Source organism: Muscardinus avellanarius (genome assembly GCF_963383645.1).
Source record: "Muscardinus avellanarius genome assembly, chromosome: 9".
Lineage (NCBI taxonomy): Eukaryota > Metazoa > Chordata > Mammalia > Rodentia > Gliridae > Muscardinus > Muscardinus avellanarius.
The window spans coordinates 45522805-45543507 of record NC_137795.1 but is presented as its reverse complement, the minus strand read 5'-3'; the positions used below and the strand labels follow the sequence as shown (position 1 = coordinate 45543507).

The window sequence follows — 20703 nt, the reverse complement described above, 5'->3', positions numbered from 1 at the left end:
GCTCGGAGCCGGGTTGGACAGGTGCGAGCAACAGACAAAGACTTCCCTCAGAGCAGCATCGTCTACTCCATCGCCGCTGGAGGAGCCGGCCTCCAGCACCCAAACATGTTCTGGATCAACCCGAAGACGGGAGAGCTCCAGCTAGTAACTAAAGCAGACTATGAAACAACTCCCGTCTACAGTCTCAGAATCCAGGCCACCAACGGCGAGGACACGAGCTCAGTCCCAGTGAGTGAGGCTGTTTGGTACTCTCACCCAGCTGGTGGACGGAGGGCCTCTCTGGCACAATGAGGAATCTCCACAGGGCATATCTTACAGAGGTGATGAGAAATGAGTAGTAGTGTCCAGGATATAAAGATTCACCTCTGAGCAGGCATGATGGCCATGCTTGTAATCTCAGTACTTGGGAGGCTGACACAGGAGGATTGCAGGTTCGAGGCCAGCTCAGCAACTTAGCCCCTCAACAACTTAATGAGAACCTGTATTTGAGGGCTGGGTTTGTGATTGACTAGGAAAAGCCCTGAGATTAATGGCCAGACACCAGGATATCCTCTGCACCCACAAGGTCACTCTGTGGGGCAAAGTTCCTTCTGCAGCTCTTTAATTCCTGCTTTGCTGTTGCAGCAGGCTGGTGGTGAGATGCCCACTGCCAGTGTCGGTGTTTTGCATTTGGGCATCTCCCCAGGAGCAGTTTTGCCATGCTCCTACCCCACGGCATGCACACCAGATGGGTAGATCCTGTGGGGCTGCTGCAGTCATCACAACAATGAAAAATCTGGCACAGGTGCTTTATGGAATTGGGAGAGGTTTATTTGGCTTCCGTTTCTGGAGGTTCCATAATTAGGTGGTCCCCATTTGTTTGGGCCCATGGTTAGGGTAGCCCACCATGACAGAGTGTGTGTCTCAGCAAGCACTCACATTTCTAGCCAGGCAGCATAGAGCGAGAGAAGATGGTCTAGGGCCCCTAAGCCCCCTGGGAGCATGCTCTTGAGGACCTAAAGACCTCCCACAGGGCTCCGCCTCCCAGAGTCCACCGCTTCCCAATAGCGCCACCCTGGGCACCCAGTCTTTAACACATGGACCTCCCAAACCTTAGCAGACGTCCACTGCTCTAGCGCTTCTCAGCTCTTGATGCCCAAAGCCTTGGGAGGCGTAGATTCTGTGAGTAGGTGTGGGGCCTGAGAGCCAGCCTTTCGAGATGCTTCCTGGTGGTGTTCATGCTGCTGGCCCACAGCCACACTGGCAGCGCACAGGGTCTCGCAGGTCTGTGGAGTCGGGTTGGCCTACCTGCGGGCAACACGATGACCACCAAGATGCAACCATTTTTTTTGCTCTCTCCCACTAGTACCTTGGAAAAGCAGGAAGACAAATGGACTCTTTGCTAGAAGCAGCAGTCCTATGTGATACACACAACTGGCTGGAGTCAGGAGAATGAGCTCATTTCTCAACTTCAATCCTAATTTTCCAAGGGGGTCTGAGCCAGGCTTTCCTCTGTGTCCCCATTTCTGTACTTCTTAAACAGAGAGTCTCCAGATAATGCAATACCCAAATTGTCTGGCTCCTCCGATGACCTGCTTTGAATTAACAGGATGATGATTTCAATGATGTGTGAGGCTGGGCATTGCTAGCCAAGGAAAGTCAGAGATAACTGCAGGGTTTGCTAGGCTGGGGGCTTTTGAGGAAAATGAATAGACTCCACTTTGGGAGCTAGCTAGAGTGAACATTTCAATTTATTCCCCAGCTCAGAAATAGCTGAAATCCCCAAATTTCAAAAGTGGAATGAATACGACTCAAAATTCATAAGCTTTTAAAAAGGGTGATGAACTGAATGATCACATAAGTCCCTTTCAGGGCTGACACCCTATGATTCTGCGCTGGCAGCCATCCCAGGCTCGAGGCCGATTCACCGGGCCTAAGTGACAGTGATGGAGGATAGACTGGGTCCTGCTCGTGACAGGTCGGCTCTGGGACTCAATGTGCTGCTAATAGCCCAGGTTGCAGATGCGATCCCAGCTCCACTAGGCCCACCTGTTCTGGCCCTGAGCTTCCTGGCCCTGTTGCTTATTAGAATCTGCTGGGGACTATAAATGATGGTGCCTGGGCCCCACTCTCCAAGGACTCTGATTCATTTGGTCTGAAATGGGCCCAAGAAAGTGGAGCCAGGTCAAGAACCATTGCTATGTATGCCAAAGTTGAGACTGAACTTCAGATTCACACGGGGTGGAGAGCAAGGAAGTCTGTGGGTTCCCTGTAATCCATAGCCATCGCTGGAAAAGAACTCGGCATTTCCCTCAGAGCCCTTGAGCCTAGGCGGGTGTGTGTGGGGTCCTGGGGATATCTACATGCGCTGCAATGCATGTGTGTGTGTGCAGACAGCAAAGGGTTAGGGATAGAACAGAACTGAATCCCAGCTCCAGCTTTGCCACTCACAAGTCAAAAGGCCTTAGATCATTTTCTTCCTCTCCCTAAGCCTCTTTTTCCTCATCTATAAAATCATAGGAAAGATCAAGCTGGGCATGGTGGTGCAAACCTGAAATCCCAGTACTTGGGAGGATGAGATAGGTTTGAAAACAGACTTAGCAACTTAGTGAGGTCCTCAGCAACTTAGTGAGACCCTTTTTCAAAATAAAAAATAAAATAGGGCCAGGGGTATAGCTCACAGTTAGAACACCCCTGGGTTCCATCCCTGGTACCACAAAAATAAATAAAGGATCCTATTATTATCTCTCTCATGTGAGGCTAAATGAGCTAACCCATGAAAAGTAGAGTCCAGAAAGCACCTGGCACAGAGGATGCACTAAAATGTCACCTTTAAGAATGACCCCTTCTTGTCATGCTAGGTTACTGTGAACATCTTTGGAGAAAATGACGAGAAGCCCGTGTGCACCCCAAACTCTTATTTCCTGGCCATTCCAGTGGATCTGAAAGTTGGTACTAATATTCAGAATTTCAAGCTCACGTGTACCGACCTTGATTCCAGCCCCAGATCTTTTCGTTACTCCATTGGTCCAGGTACAGTGCTTGGTGTTAACAGGCCTGTGACTGTCTCTGAGGACTCGAGCTGCCCAGGGAGGGTGGCCCCAGGCACCGTGTGTGGTGGGGTGGCATCGTGATGAGGAAGGGGGCCAAAGAACCCCCCGGGGTCCCTTGTGCACTCAGGGCTTTCTCATCTCACCTAACACCCCCGGGCTCTCCCCACATGGCTCTCCAAAAGCCTTAGAGCCCATGGGTGGTGAATCCCACCCTCTAATCTCCCAAACTCTAAAATGAATCCTAAATCATAGTAGTATAATTAAAACAATTTTTAGTCCAGCTCTTCAACATCCCTTTTCCTGAAAGCTTGCGTGGGGGCAGGGAATTCCCAGCGTCTCTCTGGATAATAATAAAGTAGATTAAGTGCATTTTGAAACGTGTCCTCCACAATTCTCTTCTGCTCCATTCATTTTCTCCCTTTAAAAAGAAGATACCATCGTGGGGGGGAAAAAGAGCACCTCTCAATGGAAATTAGACCAAAATAGCACATCTAATGAAGTGCTGGGGCCGGAGATTTAAACCCAAACAAGCAGAGCAATTCCACAGGAAAGACTAAAATCCATCTCGGCTGCCTGCTGAGCCCTGGCAGAGCAGGAACTCGAGCAGTAGGGAGCCTCGGAGCTGGCTGTGTCACAACCCAGGGGCCGGAGCCGCCTCGAGACTGCAGTTGCCAGGATAGAAATAATCCACACCGAGGACCCTAAGGCCTTTATGGAGCACTTAGCTGCAAGGAGTAAAAATCACACCATCTCCTGCTCCATTTACTGGTATTCAGTTGGTAATGAGTCTGAGCCACCAAAGCAATGAGCAAGAGCCCCTGAGTTCCATCCCTGGCACATGCCTTTCCAATGTAGACCGGTGGAGCCTTTTGACCCAGGAGAAGTGTGCGGTGGACTGAAAAGAGCTAAGGTATTAGGCTGGATCGCAGTGGTCACGCTCCAGGCCTGCTGGACTGAGCTGCGGGCCCCCTTGGAGCTGTGTGTGCACCTAGGGAGGAGCCGGTGGGCTCAGAAGGACCTGAGGCCTCCATTAGTGCAGAACCAGGAGGCACCTTCCTCTGGGGGATTCCAGGTACACCTTTAAAGACATGGGTGAACTTGGGCTGTGGCTAGGGATTAGGATGTAACCTTTCTACCCTCTCACTGCCTACTCATTTATCTGAGTACAAGTTACCTATGTTATTACCAAACAAATGCTAGATGATGTGCTATCAGAGGCTGCACCAGGAATATTAACCCCCTCTGCCTGATGGCACCGGGACAGGCATGCTGTGATCCTGTTCTGCTTATCCTTTGCAGCCATGTTGATCGTGAGTGAGAGTTTCTTTGTCCTAGTGAAATCTCAGTGCAGCCAAGGCCTTTAGCATATCATCGACCCGGCCCTGGAACATCAGAAACACAGTCTATATTTGTGGTGTAGTCATTTAAAGAGAAAACCAAATGTCTTCTACTAAACTCTCTGCATTCTCTTTCCTCCTTTTACTGACGCCCTTGTTTCACATTTTATTTAGGCAACGTCAACAGTCATTTCACCTTCTCTCCCAGCGCCGGCTCCAATGTTACCCGCCTGCTGCTTGCCTCCCGCTTTGACTATGCTGGTGGCCTTGATAAGATCTGGGACTACAAACTTCTTGTCTACATAACTGATGACAACTTGCTGTCTGGCAGGACGAAAGCAGAGGCTCTGGTTGAAACCGGGACAGTGACACTGAGTATTAAAGTAATTCCCCACCCAACCACCGTCATCACCACATCCCCCAGGGTAAGAACTGGGGAACCTGGAATCCCCAGGCACATGCCTTTCCAATGTAGACCGGTGGAGCCTTTTGACCCAGGAGAAGTGTGGGGTGGACTGAAAAGAGCTAAGGTATTAGGCTGGATCGCAGTGGTCACTGATGGCAAATAAAGCTCTGGGTAAGACCTTGGGCTTGCAGAACCGTTCACTTCCTATTTGGGTAAAGAAAAGTGTGTGTTTAAGAGAGGAGTTGTGATAGGTCAGACATTGACCACCTATCCAACTTCTAACACAGGAGCCAATTTTTATGGGCCTAGAGCCAGTTCCTACCTCCCCAGCTTCACTGCTTGTTCATAGGAGCCTTTGTGAGCCAATGTCCATGAAAATAGGTAGCTAGCTGCCAGGTACTCTTCTCCACTTTCTCCCAGGAGTCACCACCTGCCAATCTGTACCCTACTCCCTACCCCTACTAAAAAAAAAAAAATTAATCTTCTGGGTGCAGTGGCACACACTTGTAATCATAGTACTGCAGAGGCTGAGACAGGAAGATCTCAGGTTCAAGGGCAGCCTCAACAACTTAGCAAGATCCTTAGCAATTTGGCAAGACCCTGTTTCTAAAAATAAAAATAAAAATAAAACAGGCTGGAGGTATAGCCTGGAGGGAAAATGTCCTCAGGTTCAATCCCTAGCACCAAAAAAAGTGTATTCAATTTATCAATATTGATGTAATGCTTATGTATGTCAAACATCCTAGTGCACGAGCCAAATATGGTTCCTGCTCTCCTGGGCTTATAGTCTAGGTCAGAACTTTACAGGTGCTTTAAGAGAATCCGTGTTGGGAGGTAAGGAGAGCCTTGGAGTATAACTGTACGATTATCTCCCCTGCCCTTTGGAGGAACTGGTCGCTCCCTCTGCTCATGTTCCTTCTCTTAGTAAAAGCTGCACTCGTGGTCAGCAGTTCCATGTTTGTAGCATGAGGAGGGGAGGAAACTACCTTTGAAGGTGGCCAATTTCTGCTTCTCAGAGTCTTGCAGGAGCTGAGTAATGTGTATCTCTCCTGTGCGCCAGTCAACATCACCCCGGTGAGTGGAAGTATTTCCGGCCCTTATTAGACTTGCAGTGTGGTAGGAGCGAGGAGGCTCCCTGAGGAAGGAAATGCCACCTTCCTTGGGTTTGCAGCATGGCCCAGTTGTGACATCTCCTCCATAACCTGTTGGCTGTCCGCCTCCTGCTCTAGGAAGCCAATGCAAAGCTTGAAGTTTCACTGTGATAACAGCCCACTCATCTGGTGGTGGCAGCTGTATCAAGTGAGCACTGAAAAGCCTACAACGTGTTAGAGAAACAACTTGTGTGGCTCATGCCTTCTTAGTGAGAGACAATGGCTATATCAGTCTCTGGATTGTGCTGTATTATGGCAGAAAAACAGTCAATGGACTTTTTAACTTTGGGGAAGGGGAAGAGAGAGAATGGAATTAGGCCTGGAATTGCTTTTTCAGTTCTCTGAATTATTGCTGGGTTTTGATCTCATGGGTGTTTGCAAACACTTATAAGGCAATGGGTGCAAGTGGCAAGAAGTATGAGCACACAGATGTCCAATTTGTAGAGCAGGAACAGAGAATGAAATGAACACTCCAAGCGGGAGGAGTGCTGAACGTCAAAGACAGTACCGCCCTAACTCACCCTCCTGTTCTCTTCCGTTCAAGCACAGGGTCACCTACCAGATCCTCAGGGAAAATGTATACTCCCCATCTGCGTGGTATGTGCCTTTCGTCATCACCTTGGGCTCCATACTGCTTCTGGGTCTCCTGGTGTCTCTGATCGTCCTGTTGGCCAGAGCCATCCGCAGACACTGGCCCTGCAAAACTGGGAAGAACAAGAAACCTCTGTAAGTTTCTCTATGGGGCAGGCTTCCTAGTGTGAAGGAAGAGGAGATGAGGGGGAAGAATCCCATTGCCCTGGTGGGGCCAGGAAACCATTCCTCCGGCTTTCCCCAGCAACCCACCGAGCGCCCGATGGGATTTCAGTGAAATCGCGCCATCAACCTTCTTGTGACCTTGCCTTGGAAAATAGCTTCAGAAAAGCCTTGTTGTAAGTAGTGATAGAATGCGCTGTGTTCTTATTTGTAGAATATTTACAAAAGGAGATGAAATTTTTAAAAGCACAAGGAACGGGTAAGAGAAAGATTTTTTTGCTCTGGTGATGCATTTGGGCTTTTGTAAGACTAAACCGCCTTTGTTCTTTGCATGTGGCTCCATCTTTCACTCTCAGGGACTGTAAATACAGGATGGATTTTTTCTCCTTGCTATTCTTGCCTGCTTACACATAAGACTCATATTGTGACAACCTGCAGGAGTCCTCTCCTGGCTAAAGGAAGGTTGTGGAATGATGAAGACTTCTTCCAGAGCCAGGTTTCTTGATTCTCAGTAGCTTTTACAACTACAGCATGGTGGTTCTGAACTGAGGCTTTGAAATTAAACAGCACAGCCATGGGTTCAAATCTTGGCTCTACTGCTTTCTGGATATGCAACTTTGGGCAAATGACAAGCTCTGTGAGCTTCCTTATTTGTAAAGCTAACCAGTTAATATGCACATGCAAAAAAAGCACTTGGCATTAGTTCCTGATATATAGCAAATGCGATTATTATTTCATTTTGTTGTATTACCCTTTATAGCAAAGACCTAGAGGTTTAGGACTTTAGGTTCTAAGTTTAGCTCTGTGTCCAAGTACCTTGGGGATGTTGAAACCTCTGAGTCTCAGGATTTATCAATGGCAAAAAAAAAAAAAAAAAAAAAAAAAAAAAGAGGAGGCATGCTTATCTGCCTTTTATTCATTTATTTATTTTATTTTATTTTATTTATTTATTTTTTTGCGGGTCTTGGGATGGAACCCAGGGGCATTCAACCTCCGAGCTACACCCCCTGCCCTATTTTTTATTCTTTATTTTGAAACCTGGTCTCACTGAGTTGCAGAGGGCCTCACTATGTAGCTGAGGCTGTCCCCGAACTGCGATCCTGTGGTCTCAGCCTCCTGAATGCTGGGATTACAAGACTGCGCCACCATGCCCAACTTCTTATCTGCCTTTTAAAGGTATTTTTAAGTTTAACTATTACCTTTCAAATAATTTTAAGCCTATGGATGAAAGCCTATGTAAAAGTATACAGGTATGAATTGCATTTTGCCATATTTATTAGGGAAGTTGCTATGAGTAACCTTGACTTCAAGGTAAGAAATCCTTGAGCATCTGGTAAATATTATAAAAGGCATTTTTGTTTGGACTCCACTCACAAATTAGCTTTTAAAAAATGACTCTAAGAGAGTTACATTTAAGCTTGTAAGGATGGTGGTATCCTGAAATGGGGTCTGGGTAGAAGTTTTTGAAGAAATAATCCATTAGACTGCAACTCACATGCAATGTATAGGCACCTTGAACCTGGTTAAATAGGCACCTTGAACCTGGTTTTTTAACTTACATTATAAATATTGTTTCCAACATGGTTGACTTAAAAAAAAAAGTACTTAGAAATTCATATTCAAACCTGGCCTCTCTGGAAGTTATTTGTACCATGCAACATTTGACATTTGTCAAACAGCAAAGAATGAAATTAGAATCACAGAATTATAGAATCAAAGGTCATTAAAGTGGGGTCTTAGAGTCCAAGTCCAGCTCTTCATGTTACAGGAAATCAAATTTATCTGCCAGCCCTCAAGCCTCCCTACTGTGAGCCAAGCCCTCTGCTCTGCTGGGGAGGGGGGAGCAGGACAGGAAGAATGGCCTGCCAGCCTGACCGAGCTGGCCCTGCACTCACCAGGTGTCCTCAGCAGAGCCATCAGAGTCCCTGGAGTTCTGTAAGGTGACAATTGTCAAATTCATCAACGTCCCAGCACCTCCCTAGTCCAAAGCCATAGGTACAGAGCTGCTTCCCTTAGAGCAAAGGTGGTAGCCAAGCCTTCTTTTTTGCCCCCATCCCTGGACCCTTTTGCAAATTAGCTCTGAATCCAAGGAACATGGGCTTGAAGCACTCTATATTTTCATGTGGACAATTGTGGGGAATAGTTTCAGGTTAACTAACGCTCATTCCTTTTTCCCCCACAGGGAAAAGAAAGGAGGTATGTAATGTGCCCGTTCCCTTTGCTGGCTGGTTGGGTTTTGCTCGCTCTGTTGTAATACATAAGAAAGGCCTCAAATCAGAGCCAATCAGGGCAAACTTGTGTCATGGTGGGTTTTCAGCCAAATCACAGTGGGTAGAATGAAGCAGAGGGCACATGTTTCTAGAGCAAGGGAAGGGCTGGTGGTGGTGCCCTGAGCCCACTGGGATCCCCCATGTTGGTCCTGCCCACTCCCTGCCTGGGCTTCTCTCCAACCAGTCACTGTACTGCAAGCTCCTCGATCTGTTCCCCACAGAGTGGACAGGCATGAAGAATTCTCTGTGCACTAAAAACAGTATCCGCTGCGGCTGCATGTGGAGGGGCATGGTCCCTCCTGATGACAGCGGAGGCTCTGACTTGTGAAAGAACAAACGCTACGTTATTCTCAGATTGTGATGCATTTGATTATTTTCACAAATTATTTAGGCCAGACTAGTTAGAAAGGGCCGCCAGATTAGCCAGGGTAGCGGACTGATTTGCGGGAAATTGGCAGATTGAGCGAGGTCCATCTGAAAGCTCCAAGCCCTAGGAGGTGTCTTGTTCCACCCCTGCCAGCAAGTTGTCACCTCTAGGTGACTCCAGGCAATGGGGAGAGCGGGGATATAAACTTGAGAAGTGCATTTTAAAAATATCTGCTTTAGCAGACAATAGTCATGTGGTCTGACATGCACAGGGTTCAAAATTTGATTATGATTGCTACTGATCACATTGAGTGAGATGATCTTAATAAATGAAATTTCACAAACTGTCTCCAATCCCAATTGCTTTTTAAAAGGGGACAGGGAATTGATGCAAAAAAAAAAAAAATCCATGTTATGAACAAATGTAGCAACCCAGTCTTTTCGATCTCTAAAGTAACTTGAAAGCAAATTTCCTAGATCCAGTAATAATAATAAGCTGAAAAAAAGTTTTAAAAAATTCTGTGGTACTGGGGATTGAGCCCAGGAGTATTCTACCTGTGAGCTATACCCCTAGCCCTATTTTATTTTTTATTTGGAAACAGGGTCTCACTCAGTTGCAGAGGGCCTCACTAAGTAGCTGAGGTTGGCCATGAACCTGTGTGATCCTCCTGTCTCAGCCTCCCAAATACTGGGATTACAAGCATGTGCAACCCTACCCAGCTTAACTTTTTAAAAATTGTGGAAAAAAATTGTGTATGTACTGCATATATGTTTGTATATGTGTATGTATTTTTTTTTTCTGAGAGGATGGAAAGCTGTCAACTAGTGTATTTACAGACAGGAGAGTTTTTTGCCTGAATTCAGATCTGTTTGGGGTAAATCCCATTGTGGGGGTGGAATTATAAGGTCAATTTAGCACCTGAAGAAGCTTACCTTCTGCCTGTTCTCTTTCCTGCAGATGTGAAGGGTGTGAGCAGAGAGGTTGTGGTGGTGAGTGCGGTCAGCCGCGCACCTGGCTGGGTGTGGGGCGGTGGCACTCCTGTCCCCCACCCTGTCAGTCCTCATGGGGTGTTTATCATTCAGGGAGGTGTGTGCATGTGGCCACCGGGCCAGCCTGCTATGTGACAAGCTCCTGATAGAATTCCTTCCCTCCACTGAGCATGTCTGCTGATGTGTTTGCGGAAGCCCTGGGTTTCATAAATATTGAGTAGTGGTGTTTATTATCTACACCAGCTCTCCAGCAGAGTGTGCTGGGGGAGTGGAGCTTAACGACCAGAACTGGCACTCCAGCTTCCTACGAGGTTTAATTTTTCTTTGCTTTCCCACAACCTTGAAGAAAAGTGATAGAGAAAGAGGACTACTTGGGTCTGGGTTTGTCCCTGTCACTAAGCCATAAGACCTAGGGACCTGTCTGCCTCCTTAAGCTTTAGATCCTTCACCTAGAAAACGGGAGTGAGGACACCAGTCCCGAGATAGCAGGTAGGGAAGTAATTTGAAAGTCTTCAGTGCCACACAAAGGTAAAGCTTGCAGGATGGCTGGAGAGTTACCTTTCCACCTCGCACGCTTTTTCTTTCCCTGAGGAGTGAGTACTCATGGGGACTGTGACAGACTTGATGGAGTTGTCATTCTCCCCAGCTCTTTCCCCGTGATAAAACTTTGTTAGGCTCCAAGACACACATATTTGGTAAATATATACAACAAGGAGGTGAAGGCAGAGCCCTGGGATTTTTGCTTTAGGTCTATCACCTTAGTGCTTCTACATTCTCAGCAGTCTACAAATGGAAGGAAGGTGATCAGTCTCTGGTCTTAAAGGTCTTCTTTTCTAAGGCAAGTATGCTTAGATATGCCACTCAGTGATGAACTTAGAACTATGCAATATTAAATAAATCTATTAAATAAATCAAACCCCATGGCTATGAAAATTGGGGCTGCTTACATGATGCCATGGATGAAACCCCGCAATCCCCTTTTCCTCTCTGAGGTGCTGTGGGAAAATGCTAGGTGGTCATGTAATGACATCCTTATTAGCTTTCTAAAGAACAGATTCTGGCACCTTCACAGGGCATCACTGGAAGGAAGGAGGCGTCCATGGTCAGGGACAGGTGCACGAGGCAGTGGTCAGGTCTTGGGGGTGACACAGAGTACATATTGTGCAGCACAGGACTTAGGGAAGGTCTTCATGTGACACTGCATGGGCCTACTCCAGGGAAGGCCTCAAGAAAAGGCCGGAAGGCCAGGCGGGTGTGCCAGGGCCAGCGGTGGCAGCTCCTGGGGGCTCCTCTGGGCCGCTGTGCAAATCTGCCTTACAGTGGCCCACTGAGATGATGCAGGTCTTAGCCTGTGGGTGTGGTGTTTCCACTCTTTCTTCTATGCACCTTAGATGTCACGCACTCGGGATGCTGTCTTAACCCCTAAGTCTGGATTAAATGCCCCCTCACCTGTGCCCCAGCATCCCGCATCTCTCCTGTCTTGGCCTATGATTGCACTGTAGCCCCTGGTCCTCAGTGGCAAGCTCTGTGCTGGCAGTGATCACACCAGCCTTGCTCACTGCCATGTCCCCAGCCTCTACTACAGTGCCTGTTGAATAAGGAAGTGTCAAGAAGCCTTGGATAAGAAACTCGGGCTGGGAAGATGCTGCCTTGCTTTGTGGGGAGTATGTAGGATTGTGCTCAACACTGTCTCTTTATTCTCCTTAGGAAACTATCCGGATGAATACTGTCTTTGATGGAGAAGCTATAGACCCAGGTAATCAAATGGCGGTGCCACCCATGTGAGGGTCTTCCACCTTCCAGGCTGGTAGCGTCAGAGACGACCTCGCCTGGTGTCTCCCTTTTACTTTAGTTTGTGGATCCATTGGGCCACAGTGCCTCTAGTGCGGTGCTGACCCTTTTAGACCCAAATGCAGTCTGAGATCAGCTCTGAACATAGCTGGGCTGTGGACTTCTAGGCGTGGATCCTGCCCAGCGGGCTTCCACTGAAGGCTCATATTCAAGGACATGCCTCCTTTTGGCTCCCTTTAATTCACCAGCTAATTCACAAAACCAGTGAATTCAAGAACCCACATTCTTTCCTGCCCACTGGAACTCCCTCCCCTCCCCGAATCCTTCCCAAACACTTCTAGTACCATCTTATTAGTCTCGAAAAAAAAAAAAAAAAAAAAAAAAAGGCAAGCTTGGCTTCTTCCCCCCCACCCCCTAGATCAGGGCCAAGAATTTCTTCTTGGTTGGCAAGAAGAACATGAGGTAAAGCCGGGCTCCAGAGCACTCATCACTCTCATGAAATCAGCTCCAAATTTAGCTCCTTTACACACATCCCTCCACTTACAAAGGCTCAATTATAGACGTGAATAAAGGGAAGGAAACCAAATTCAGGAGGCAAGTGTGTTGGCTCCCTGCCACCCTCATATGCAAACCGCTCCGGTCCTCGGAAGGAGGATGGCTCCTCTCCAGTGAGAAGCTGCTGCTGTTGGAATTAAATTTCCCTCTATTATTAGGTACTTGTTACCATAATGTGCCCACATTAGCATAAGTGCTGGTGGGATCCTGAGCCCAGAGGCCACTCGTGCGGTATGGAAATGGCGGGCGCAGGGGCTTGCCTCAAACCCAGTCTTGCAGAGCAAAGGCCAGGGAGGCCTTGTGTGGGTTTTGTGTGTTTGAAAGAAGAAAAAAAGGGAGAAATGAGCCAACTGGCTTAATGTGAACAAACACATCAATTAGTATCTGCGGGCTCTGACACAATAAAAATGGCTCCCTCGCATCGTCTCCAGAGGGGCCAGAATCATGTGTCTGTGTCTACAAAGCTCCGCTATCCTAACAAAAATAAAAGCAGGGTCTCTCCCTCTTTACTTGGAAAAGTCCCAGGGACGCAGGGGTCTTTTTTTTTTTTTTTTTTTTTTTTTTTTGGTGGTACTGGGGGTGGAACCCAGAGGCTTTCTACCTCTGGGCTATACTCCCAGACCTTTTTTCTATTTTATTTGGAAACAGGGTCTCACTAAGTTGTTGAAAGCCTCACTAAGCAGCTGAGGCTGGCTGCGAACCTGTGTGATCCTCCTGTCTCAGCCTCCCAAGCGCGGGGATTACAAGCGTGCGCCACCACGCCCGGCCACAGGAGTCTTTCAAAGCAAACAAAAGCACATCTGAACGTAATGGTAACTCCATTTGAGATCGAGTCTCATTTCCTCATTTATCAGATGCCCACAGGAGTTCAAGGTTTACTTGGTTTTGCAATAGAGACGGACTTGACGCTCTCCCAAAGATTCCCATCCCGAGGGGCAGGGGATGCACTACCACACGAACTGAACCGCACAGTTTGTGAACAGGGCAGGTTGGCAAGATCATTTGTGACCACAAGCTGCACTCCACCTCTGATTCACATCTTCCAGCACACTTCATCTTTTCCTGGCAGTCGGAGAAGGGAAAGATAGAATGGCTAGAGTTCCTTGGTTCATATGATTATTGTCTTTCTTCTCCCTAGTGTCTGGGGAGATCTATGAATTCAACTCAAAAACCGGAGCCAGAAAGTGGAAAGATCCATTAACCCGCGTGGCAAAATGGACAGAGCCCAGCCCGCAGGGAGCTGCAGCTCCCCTACCTGGAGTCGCTGCAGGGAAAAGGTCCGGGCCACTGAGGTCCATCAACAAGGAAAGAGATGGGCCACTTGACAAAGCTCTAGCCCAGAATGCAGGCGTAAATCCCAGAAGTGAGGATGACAAGCCAGGAACACCAAAGAAGAGAAACCCAGCCCTCACTGACTGGGCATTCTTCAAACAGCACGCAAGAGAGTAAACGGTGCGTGGTTCCCAGAACGCAGGGCTGGGGCGGGGCCTGACTCTCATCCTGAATCCCGTGAGCGCAGGGGTGGGCAAGCAAACGAGTGGAAACATGGGCTGCAGGGATTCGGACATCCAGGATGCCAAGTGGGAAATCTGACAGAGGTTAAACACAAAATAGGATCTGGGCGTGGTGGCGCATGCTTGTAATCCCAGCACTCAGGAGGCTGAGACCGGAGGATTGTGGTTCGCAGACAGCCTCAGCTCCTTAGTGAGGCCCTCAGCAACTTAGTGAGACCCTGTTTCAAAATAAAAAATAGGGCAGGAGGTGTAGCTCAGAGGTTGAATGCCCCTGGGTTCATCCCCAGACCTGCAAAAAAAAAAAAAAAAAAAAGGATAAAATAGTTCCTTTTTCTGAGATGACACCAGAGAAATTTCTTTCAGGGTTCAGAACCGCTTGTGCTTCTGATCAGCTGAAACTGCTGATCATTTGATGGCAGAAATGCTGGGTTTGACCACTAGGAAGTGTTCGGATTGAGAGAATGTGGTTGTGGGGAAATTGTTCCTAGGGACCCCTGTTAGGGTCCCAGACACAATTTCCCTCAAACCACAACAAAACCCCAAACGATCAAAAACAGAAAAAAAAAACCGCGGGTTCTTGTCCTAAGCTAAGAATAAATATGCATAGCTTGGACAGTTGTTAAAGATTTAAAGAAGTTTATTAGAAAGATAGAAACACAGAAAATAGAAATACAGCCCCATACCCGAGTGGCATGGAGGGGTGACTCGAATGAATACACCAAAGGGATCACACGTGGACTGGACTTTTTATACCCATGACCTCCATTTTGTTTACATAACTCTGACATAGTGAACGCACCTGTAAGGTACCTCCCCTTAACCCTGTAAAGTACCTCCCCCAGCCAGGTGTGGCAAGGTGTCTCCTTTCATGAAGGACTAGGTCAAACCCTGCTCCATCCTCCCTAGATTATCATGTAGATCTGTCTTTAGATAGAGAAAGGCCTAGTTCTCCTCTCCTATTGACTTGTTAATTACTTTTAGCTATGTTAATTTACATTGGAATAGTTGCCTGCTTTTAGGCAGAAACCAAGTCCTTGCACAGATTTGCCCCTCCCCCAATTTTTGAAATATATTAATAATCATAGCTTTCTCAAATCTTCCTAGGCCATTCCCAGTCCTGGCACAGGAAGCTCTAGTCCACTCACCCTATGAAGTGCAGAGGACTTCCTAACACAGATATCTGGCTTCCTCAGATAGTCCTGTTCTTATTTGAGCACCATCCAGATTTCTACACTTAGTTTAAATAATTTCAGTAGCTGAAATACTTTAGAAACAGCTTACCACCATACACCTTTGAAAGTCACCTCAAATCTTTTTCAAAAGCAAGGCAGTGGAAAACAAGGATGAGTAAATAATGAGTTGTTCATCCCAGAAAAAGACACAGCAGAGGCCTTCTTTGATTCTTTGTTTTCCCCATTGAGGTCTAGCCTACATATGATAGAGTGCGGAGACCTAAGGTGTTTCACTCTATCATAGGTAGAGTTTTTCCAGAGGCAACCACTACTCTTCTCTTTGCCATCATGGACTAATTTTGCCATTTTTGAATGCCATATAAATGAAATCACACAGAACGCACACCTTCGTGTCTGGCTTTCTTGGCCGGTGGTGCATCTGCGGGGACATACATGCCGTACTGAGTCGCAGTCTGGTTTTCTTTATTGTGTGTGATGTCCTTGTATGATTGCACCAAGGCTTATTTTTTAATCTTTTGTGGTCCTAGGGATTGAACTCAGGGGCATTTTGCCTCTGAGCTACACCCCCAGCCCTATTTTATTTTTTATTTGGAAACAGGGTCTCTCCAAGTTGCCAAGGCTGACACCAAACTTGCAGTCCCCCTGTGTTGGCTTCCCAAGTCCTGGGATCAGAAGTGAGCTTCAGTATCTGGCTTGTGGTACTGTTTATTTATCCATTCAACATTTGAGTGGCTGCATCTGTACCCAGTAGTTTGTTTTGGAGGGGGTTTTTTGTTTAATTTTGTGTTTTTGCTAACATGAATTACAACATGTGCATGTTTTTTTTGGAAAACATAACAACTCACTGTTTCTGCTCAAGGGAAAAGAGATTCCTTAAACAATCTCTGGATACTATCCAAGAGCTCCAAGGTAGTGTCTCCAATTTATACATTAGCAGAAAAGATTGAACATTCCTACTGCTGTGCATCTTTGTCAACACTTGGAATTGTCAGTGTTTTAATTTTAGCCATTCTGGTTGAAATGACCCTTGAAGTGAATTGCTCCTTCTCAAAGCTGAAATGGCACCAACCTTTCAACCTACCCTGCTCCTTCTGCCTCCTGTGATTGCAGGGCTTCTGCAGGATTTTGAGTGGAAGCACACCAGGAAGTTCTAGCCAGCCTTACATCTGAGACTTTCACCTGAGCACTGAACTGAGAGTGAATGGTGGAATAGAAAATGAAACTTTCCAACTTTGCAGATATGGGGCAGGCCTCATTTACCTCCCTGCCCTGGTTTCTAGTTGCTGGGCACCTAGTCCAATAACTAGAAGAAATGACCCAGTGAGAGTCCACCAAAGCAGCACCCCCTTCCCAGCTGGGGAGTCAGATGAGGTAGGAGTTCCTCAGTGGCATGTAGGAGGCAGCCATATCCACCAAGACCTTGGGGAGTGCCCTGTTGCTAGTGTACAGTGTCCCTGCACGGCATCATGACTTCTTAAGAGAGACATTTGTCAAACGCTTTGCCTGCTCTGGCATAGACCAGGCATGATTTATTAATAAGGGTGGGCTGCCAGGGAACTCCCTTGAATGGGTTTAAATTTTGCAAAAGAAGGCTAGCTGTTCATTCATAGAGGTTAAAGTGGGTGAAGTGGCTGATTACCCATTTAAGACTTTGCAAGTCTGTGGGGCCCGTTCTCAGAAGCGCTGAGCTTCCGTGCAAGTAAAATGAGGCTCAGAGAAGCCTGAAAGGGACCTTAATAACTGTTTATAAGCCCATTAAGGAAGATTAGAAGGAGGGCGGTGAGCAGCTGTCCTTCCCTCTCCAGTGATGATGGGAAAAGAGGAAAGTGTGCTTAACAGCCGAAAGGAGAAATCGAAATCAGACTCTGGAAGGCACTTCCCCAAAGCTGGACTGTGTGAAGAACTCAGCGTCCTCCCTGGTGATGGGCAGGATGAGCTGATTGTCTTCCAGTCCCCAAGATGAGCCCAGAGGAACCTGAGAGGTGGGGTAAGAGCAGTAGCAGGAGGCTTTGGAGGAGAGAAAGCATCTGCCCATCCCCTGTTCTTTTTGCATACTTGGCTAAGTGATGAAAGGAAATTCAGAAGTCTGAGATCTGGGGCTGAGACCATTTGCTTTCTAACATTTACTAGGTATGAGGAAAAATGATCCGAATGAAGTAAAATCAGCAACCAATGTGGACCCTGTGTTTCCTCACATTTCTCTTGTAAGACCTTCAACACATGAATCAATTATAGCTAATGTTTACTTTCCTCATTATGATTCACTAAAACTTGGAGCAAATGACCCCGTGGAAGGTTCCACATACCTGTAATCCCAGTACTGGGAGGCTGAGACTGGAGAGTCACAGGTTTGAGGCAGCCTCAGCCACTTAGCCAGACCCTCAGCAACTTCATGAGACTCTGTTTCAAAATTAAAAAAAAAAAAAAAACTAAAAGGGCTGAGAGTGTAGCCCAAAGGTAGAGTACCCCTAGGTTCAAACCCTAGGGCCCCCCCCCCAAAAAGTGCAAATATATTCAAGGACCAAACTACACAGAGATCCATCCTTGCTGGGGACTTAAAACAGTTCAGTCAAGTCCAAGGTTGAGGCTTTTTTGTGCTCTGTGGAAAGGAGCTGACGCAGCTCAGTGGGCCTGTGTCGATCGCACGTGAGATCCACAAACAGAAGCTGCTAGGTGATGCTTCTGCTCCTCAGATCTCTCTCTCACATCCATGATTCTATTGTTTGCCTTTTTATTTAACGTGTCTTGTGGTGATGGCTGAGAAAATTAAATCACAAAACGAGTGAACATTGAAAATGATCGCTTTTGCAGCATCATGTTTCTCTTTCCAACTTAGTGTGTGTGGTGATGTCTTCCATTCATTCAATAAAGCAACTATCACCTGCCAGGTGTTGTGTCATTAGTAAACATGACAGCCCCCAATCCCTGCCCTTTCAGAGCCCCTCTCCTGAATGTAGCCTGCTGATAAGTAGCCTAACGGATTCTATTTCCAGTTCCATTTCTTTCTTGGTTCTTTGAATGTCTTTCTGACCAGCATTCTGCTACCACACCTTCAGATGTCAGCCCAGAGCCAGGTGTGGCTTCCATGTGGATGGAACCCTGAGGTCAGTGAGATGTTTAGTCTGAAGCCCAGGGATGGGGTTGGGGGAACTCAGACTTGTATTAGGGAAAGCCCCTACTCTAAAAGAATAATCCAATCGAGAAGATAACCAGCTCAGTAAAGAGGCAAGAAAGAGCCCAATGCAGTGGTGCACACCTATGGTCCCAGCTCCCAGGAGGCTGAGGCAGGCGGAATCTGAGACCAACCTGAGCGATATGGCAATGTGGAGAAACCTTATCTCCAAAACAAACAAATGGCAAACAGCTGCCACAGGAGCACTTTTTGAGAACTAAATGAGAGCTGGAGGAAGTAGACAGGGGGCTAGAGCAGTCTCTGGAAGTATAATAAAGACCTAGAACCTGAAAAAGACAGCATCCAAGTGTGAGAGAAATTTTGAGAATGGGCTAAAGCCTCAGATCCTGGTCTCGGATGGGTTTTCAGCCAGTACTTGTCTTCCATAACTGGTGTAGCCTCCAGGGCACCAGGAAAGCGCTCAGTAAGCACTGATAGATTGGATTGAATCAAGCAGCCTTGTAGTTATTTTTCTTCCCAGGTATAAAAGAGTTACAAGTCTAGATAAACGCCATCATAATGTTGTAAGCACTTACAACAATAAGTAAGTGCTTACCCCCCCCCAAACACACAGACTATTCTAGATTCTGGGGTATGTCAGTAAATAATACAGTGCTCTTCCTGTTTATATTCTAGTGAGGGACAGAGACAGAACATCCAACTGTACAAGGACTACCTTATATAAAAATAGAATGTCCACCCACAACAGGCAGCTAGGAAACCACCTCACTTTTGTACAATAATCAACCCAGGAAGCCAGCCTGCTTTAAGTCAGACCTTGAGGAAGCCAGATCACTATCTTTAATAACAATCCACGAAGCCAAACAATACTCCTGTTACAATGGACACAAACAGCAGGGTCTTGATTAATAATTGACAGCTTTCCTGCTTTTTGTCCCTGTTTCTAACTTAGGGCCAACCAGAGAAGACCAAAGATCCATCAAAGATGCCCTTCATCCACTTAGCCCACCTACAGCTTCCCCAGGCTTGCCACTGGGATGAGGGCATGCCCGAAGCCTTCTCTTTTTTCTACCACAATGTTTTCCCTCTCCTCTGCTTGCCGTTGCATCTCTACCAAAATTCAAGAGCTGGTATCTAACTCCCTTGCAACAGCAATCTTCAAATAAAAAGCCTTTGCTTTTCTCTTGTAGTTGGTCTTTATGTCTACTTTGATGATAAATGAATTTGATATACAAATATGTAAAAACCACACACTATTTAAAATATACATGTAGCCAGGTGTGGTGGCACATGCTTGTAATCCCCGCGCTTGGGAGGCAGAGATAGGAGGATCGCGCAGGTTCAAAGCCAGCCTTGCTGGCTTAAGAGACCCTGTTTCCAAATAAAAATATAAAATAGGTCTGGGAGTATAGCCCAGAGGTAGAAGGGCTTCCAGGAACCCCAGTACCACCAATAAACAAACAAACAAACAAACAAACAAACAATATATGTAATATGTTAACAGAGGCAAATATCATTAGAAAAATAAACAAGGTCAAAGTTATAAAGGGCACCCGGGCCTCTGGCCCCGACCCTGGGCGGGTGGGCAGGCGCTGGCGGGGCACCCCTAGGCAACCTTCTTTCCACCTGGAAGGACCCTGCAAAAAAGGAAAAGAAAAAAGGAAAATATCGGAGAGGTGTCAAGCAGGCTGTGGCGGATGCCAGGATACTGGAGATGCAGACAAAACTTATCCAAATGAACTGGAATTATTGGAAAAATTCCCTGCTAAGGAGGACTGCGTCTTCTCTACATTGTTAAGAATCTTGGACATCACTTATAAGGAGAGAGACTTTAGCAGAGACCAAGGAGAAAGGCAGTGCTGAAAGCAGTCTCCGCATTGGCGGTAGAGACTTGTATTCAGGAGAAGCAGAAATTGGATCCTACCAACCTTATTTTTTTTTTTTTGGAGAAATTACACCAAAGGTTGAATGCTACCGCCGCGCATGCTTAGGAACACTGGACAACATTCAGAGTGGAAAAAGAGCTTGGGAAAGATTTGAAATGGTGGAGGCAGTGGCAATGGCAGTGGCCAGTACTCAGGGGAGGCAGAGATCTGATGCATTACACCTGGAACCTTTGAAGTAATAACCCCAGAGGCAGAATGCTACCACCACACACCCTCGAGAACATGGGACAAATGGCTGGGCGAAGAGGGTGCTTGGATTGGAGCCT

The 20703-nt window shown here is 46.9% G+C and overlaps 1 protein-coding gene across 1 annotated transcript in view; it reads left to right on the top strand.

Moving 5' to 3' along the window:
* Positions 1–17321, top strand: part of CDHR3 (cadherin related family member 3) — a gene marked incomplete at both ends in the record, with an annotated part of 75939 nt that extends 58618 nt beyond the window's left edge. The window contains 12 exons of the mRNA XM_080701180.1: positions 2–228; positions 2841–3012; positions 4544–4794; positions 6471–6652; positions 7118–7175; positions 8448–8614; positions 8862–8875; positions 10274–10335; positions 12013–12061; positions 13790–14014; positions 17007–17057; positions 17164–17321. Coding sequence (XP_080557306.1) covers positions 2–228; positions 2841–3012; positions 4544–4794; positions 6471–6652; positions 7118–7175; positions 8448–8614; positions 8862–8875; positions 10274–10335; positions 12013–12061; positions 13790–14014; positions 17007–17057; positions 17164–17321 — 1616 coding nt within the window. The remainder of the gene's footprint in view (position 1; positions 229–2840; positions 3013–4543; positions 4795–6470; positions 6653–7117; positions 7176–8447; positions 8615–8861; positions 8876–10273; positions 10336–12012; positions 12062–13789; positions 14015–17006; positions 17058–17163) is intronic.
* Positions 17322–20703: the final 3382 nt, after the last annotated feature.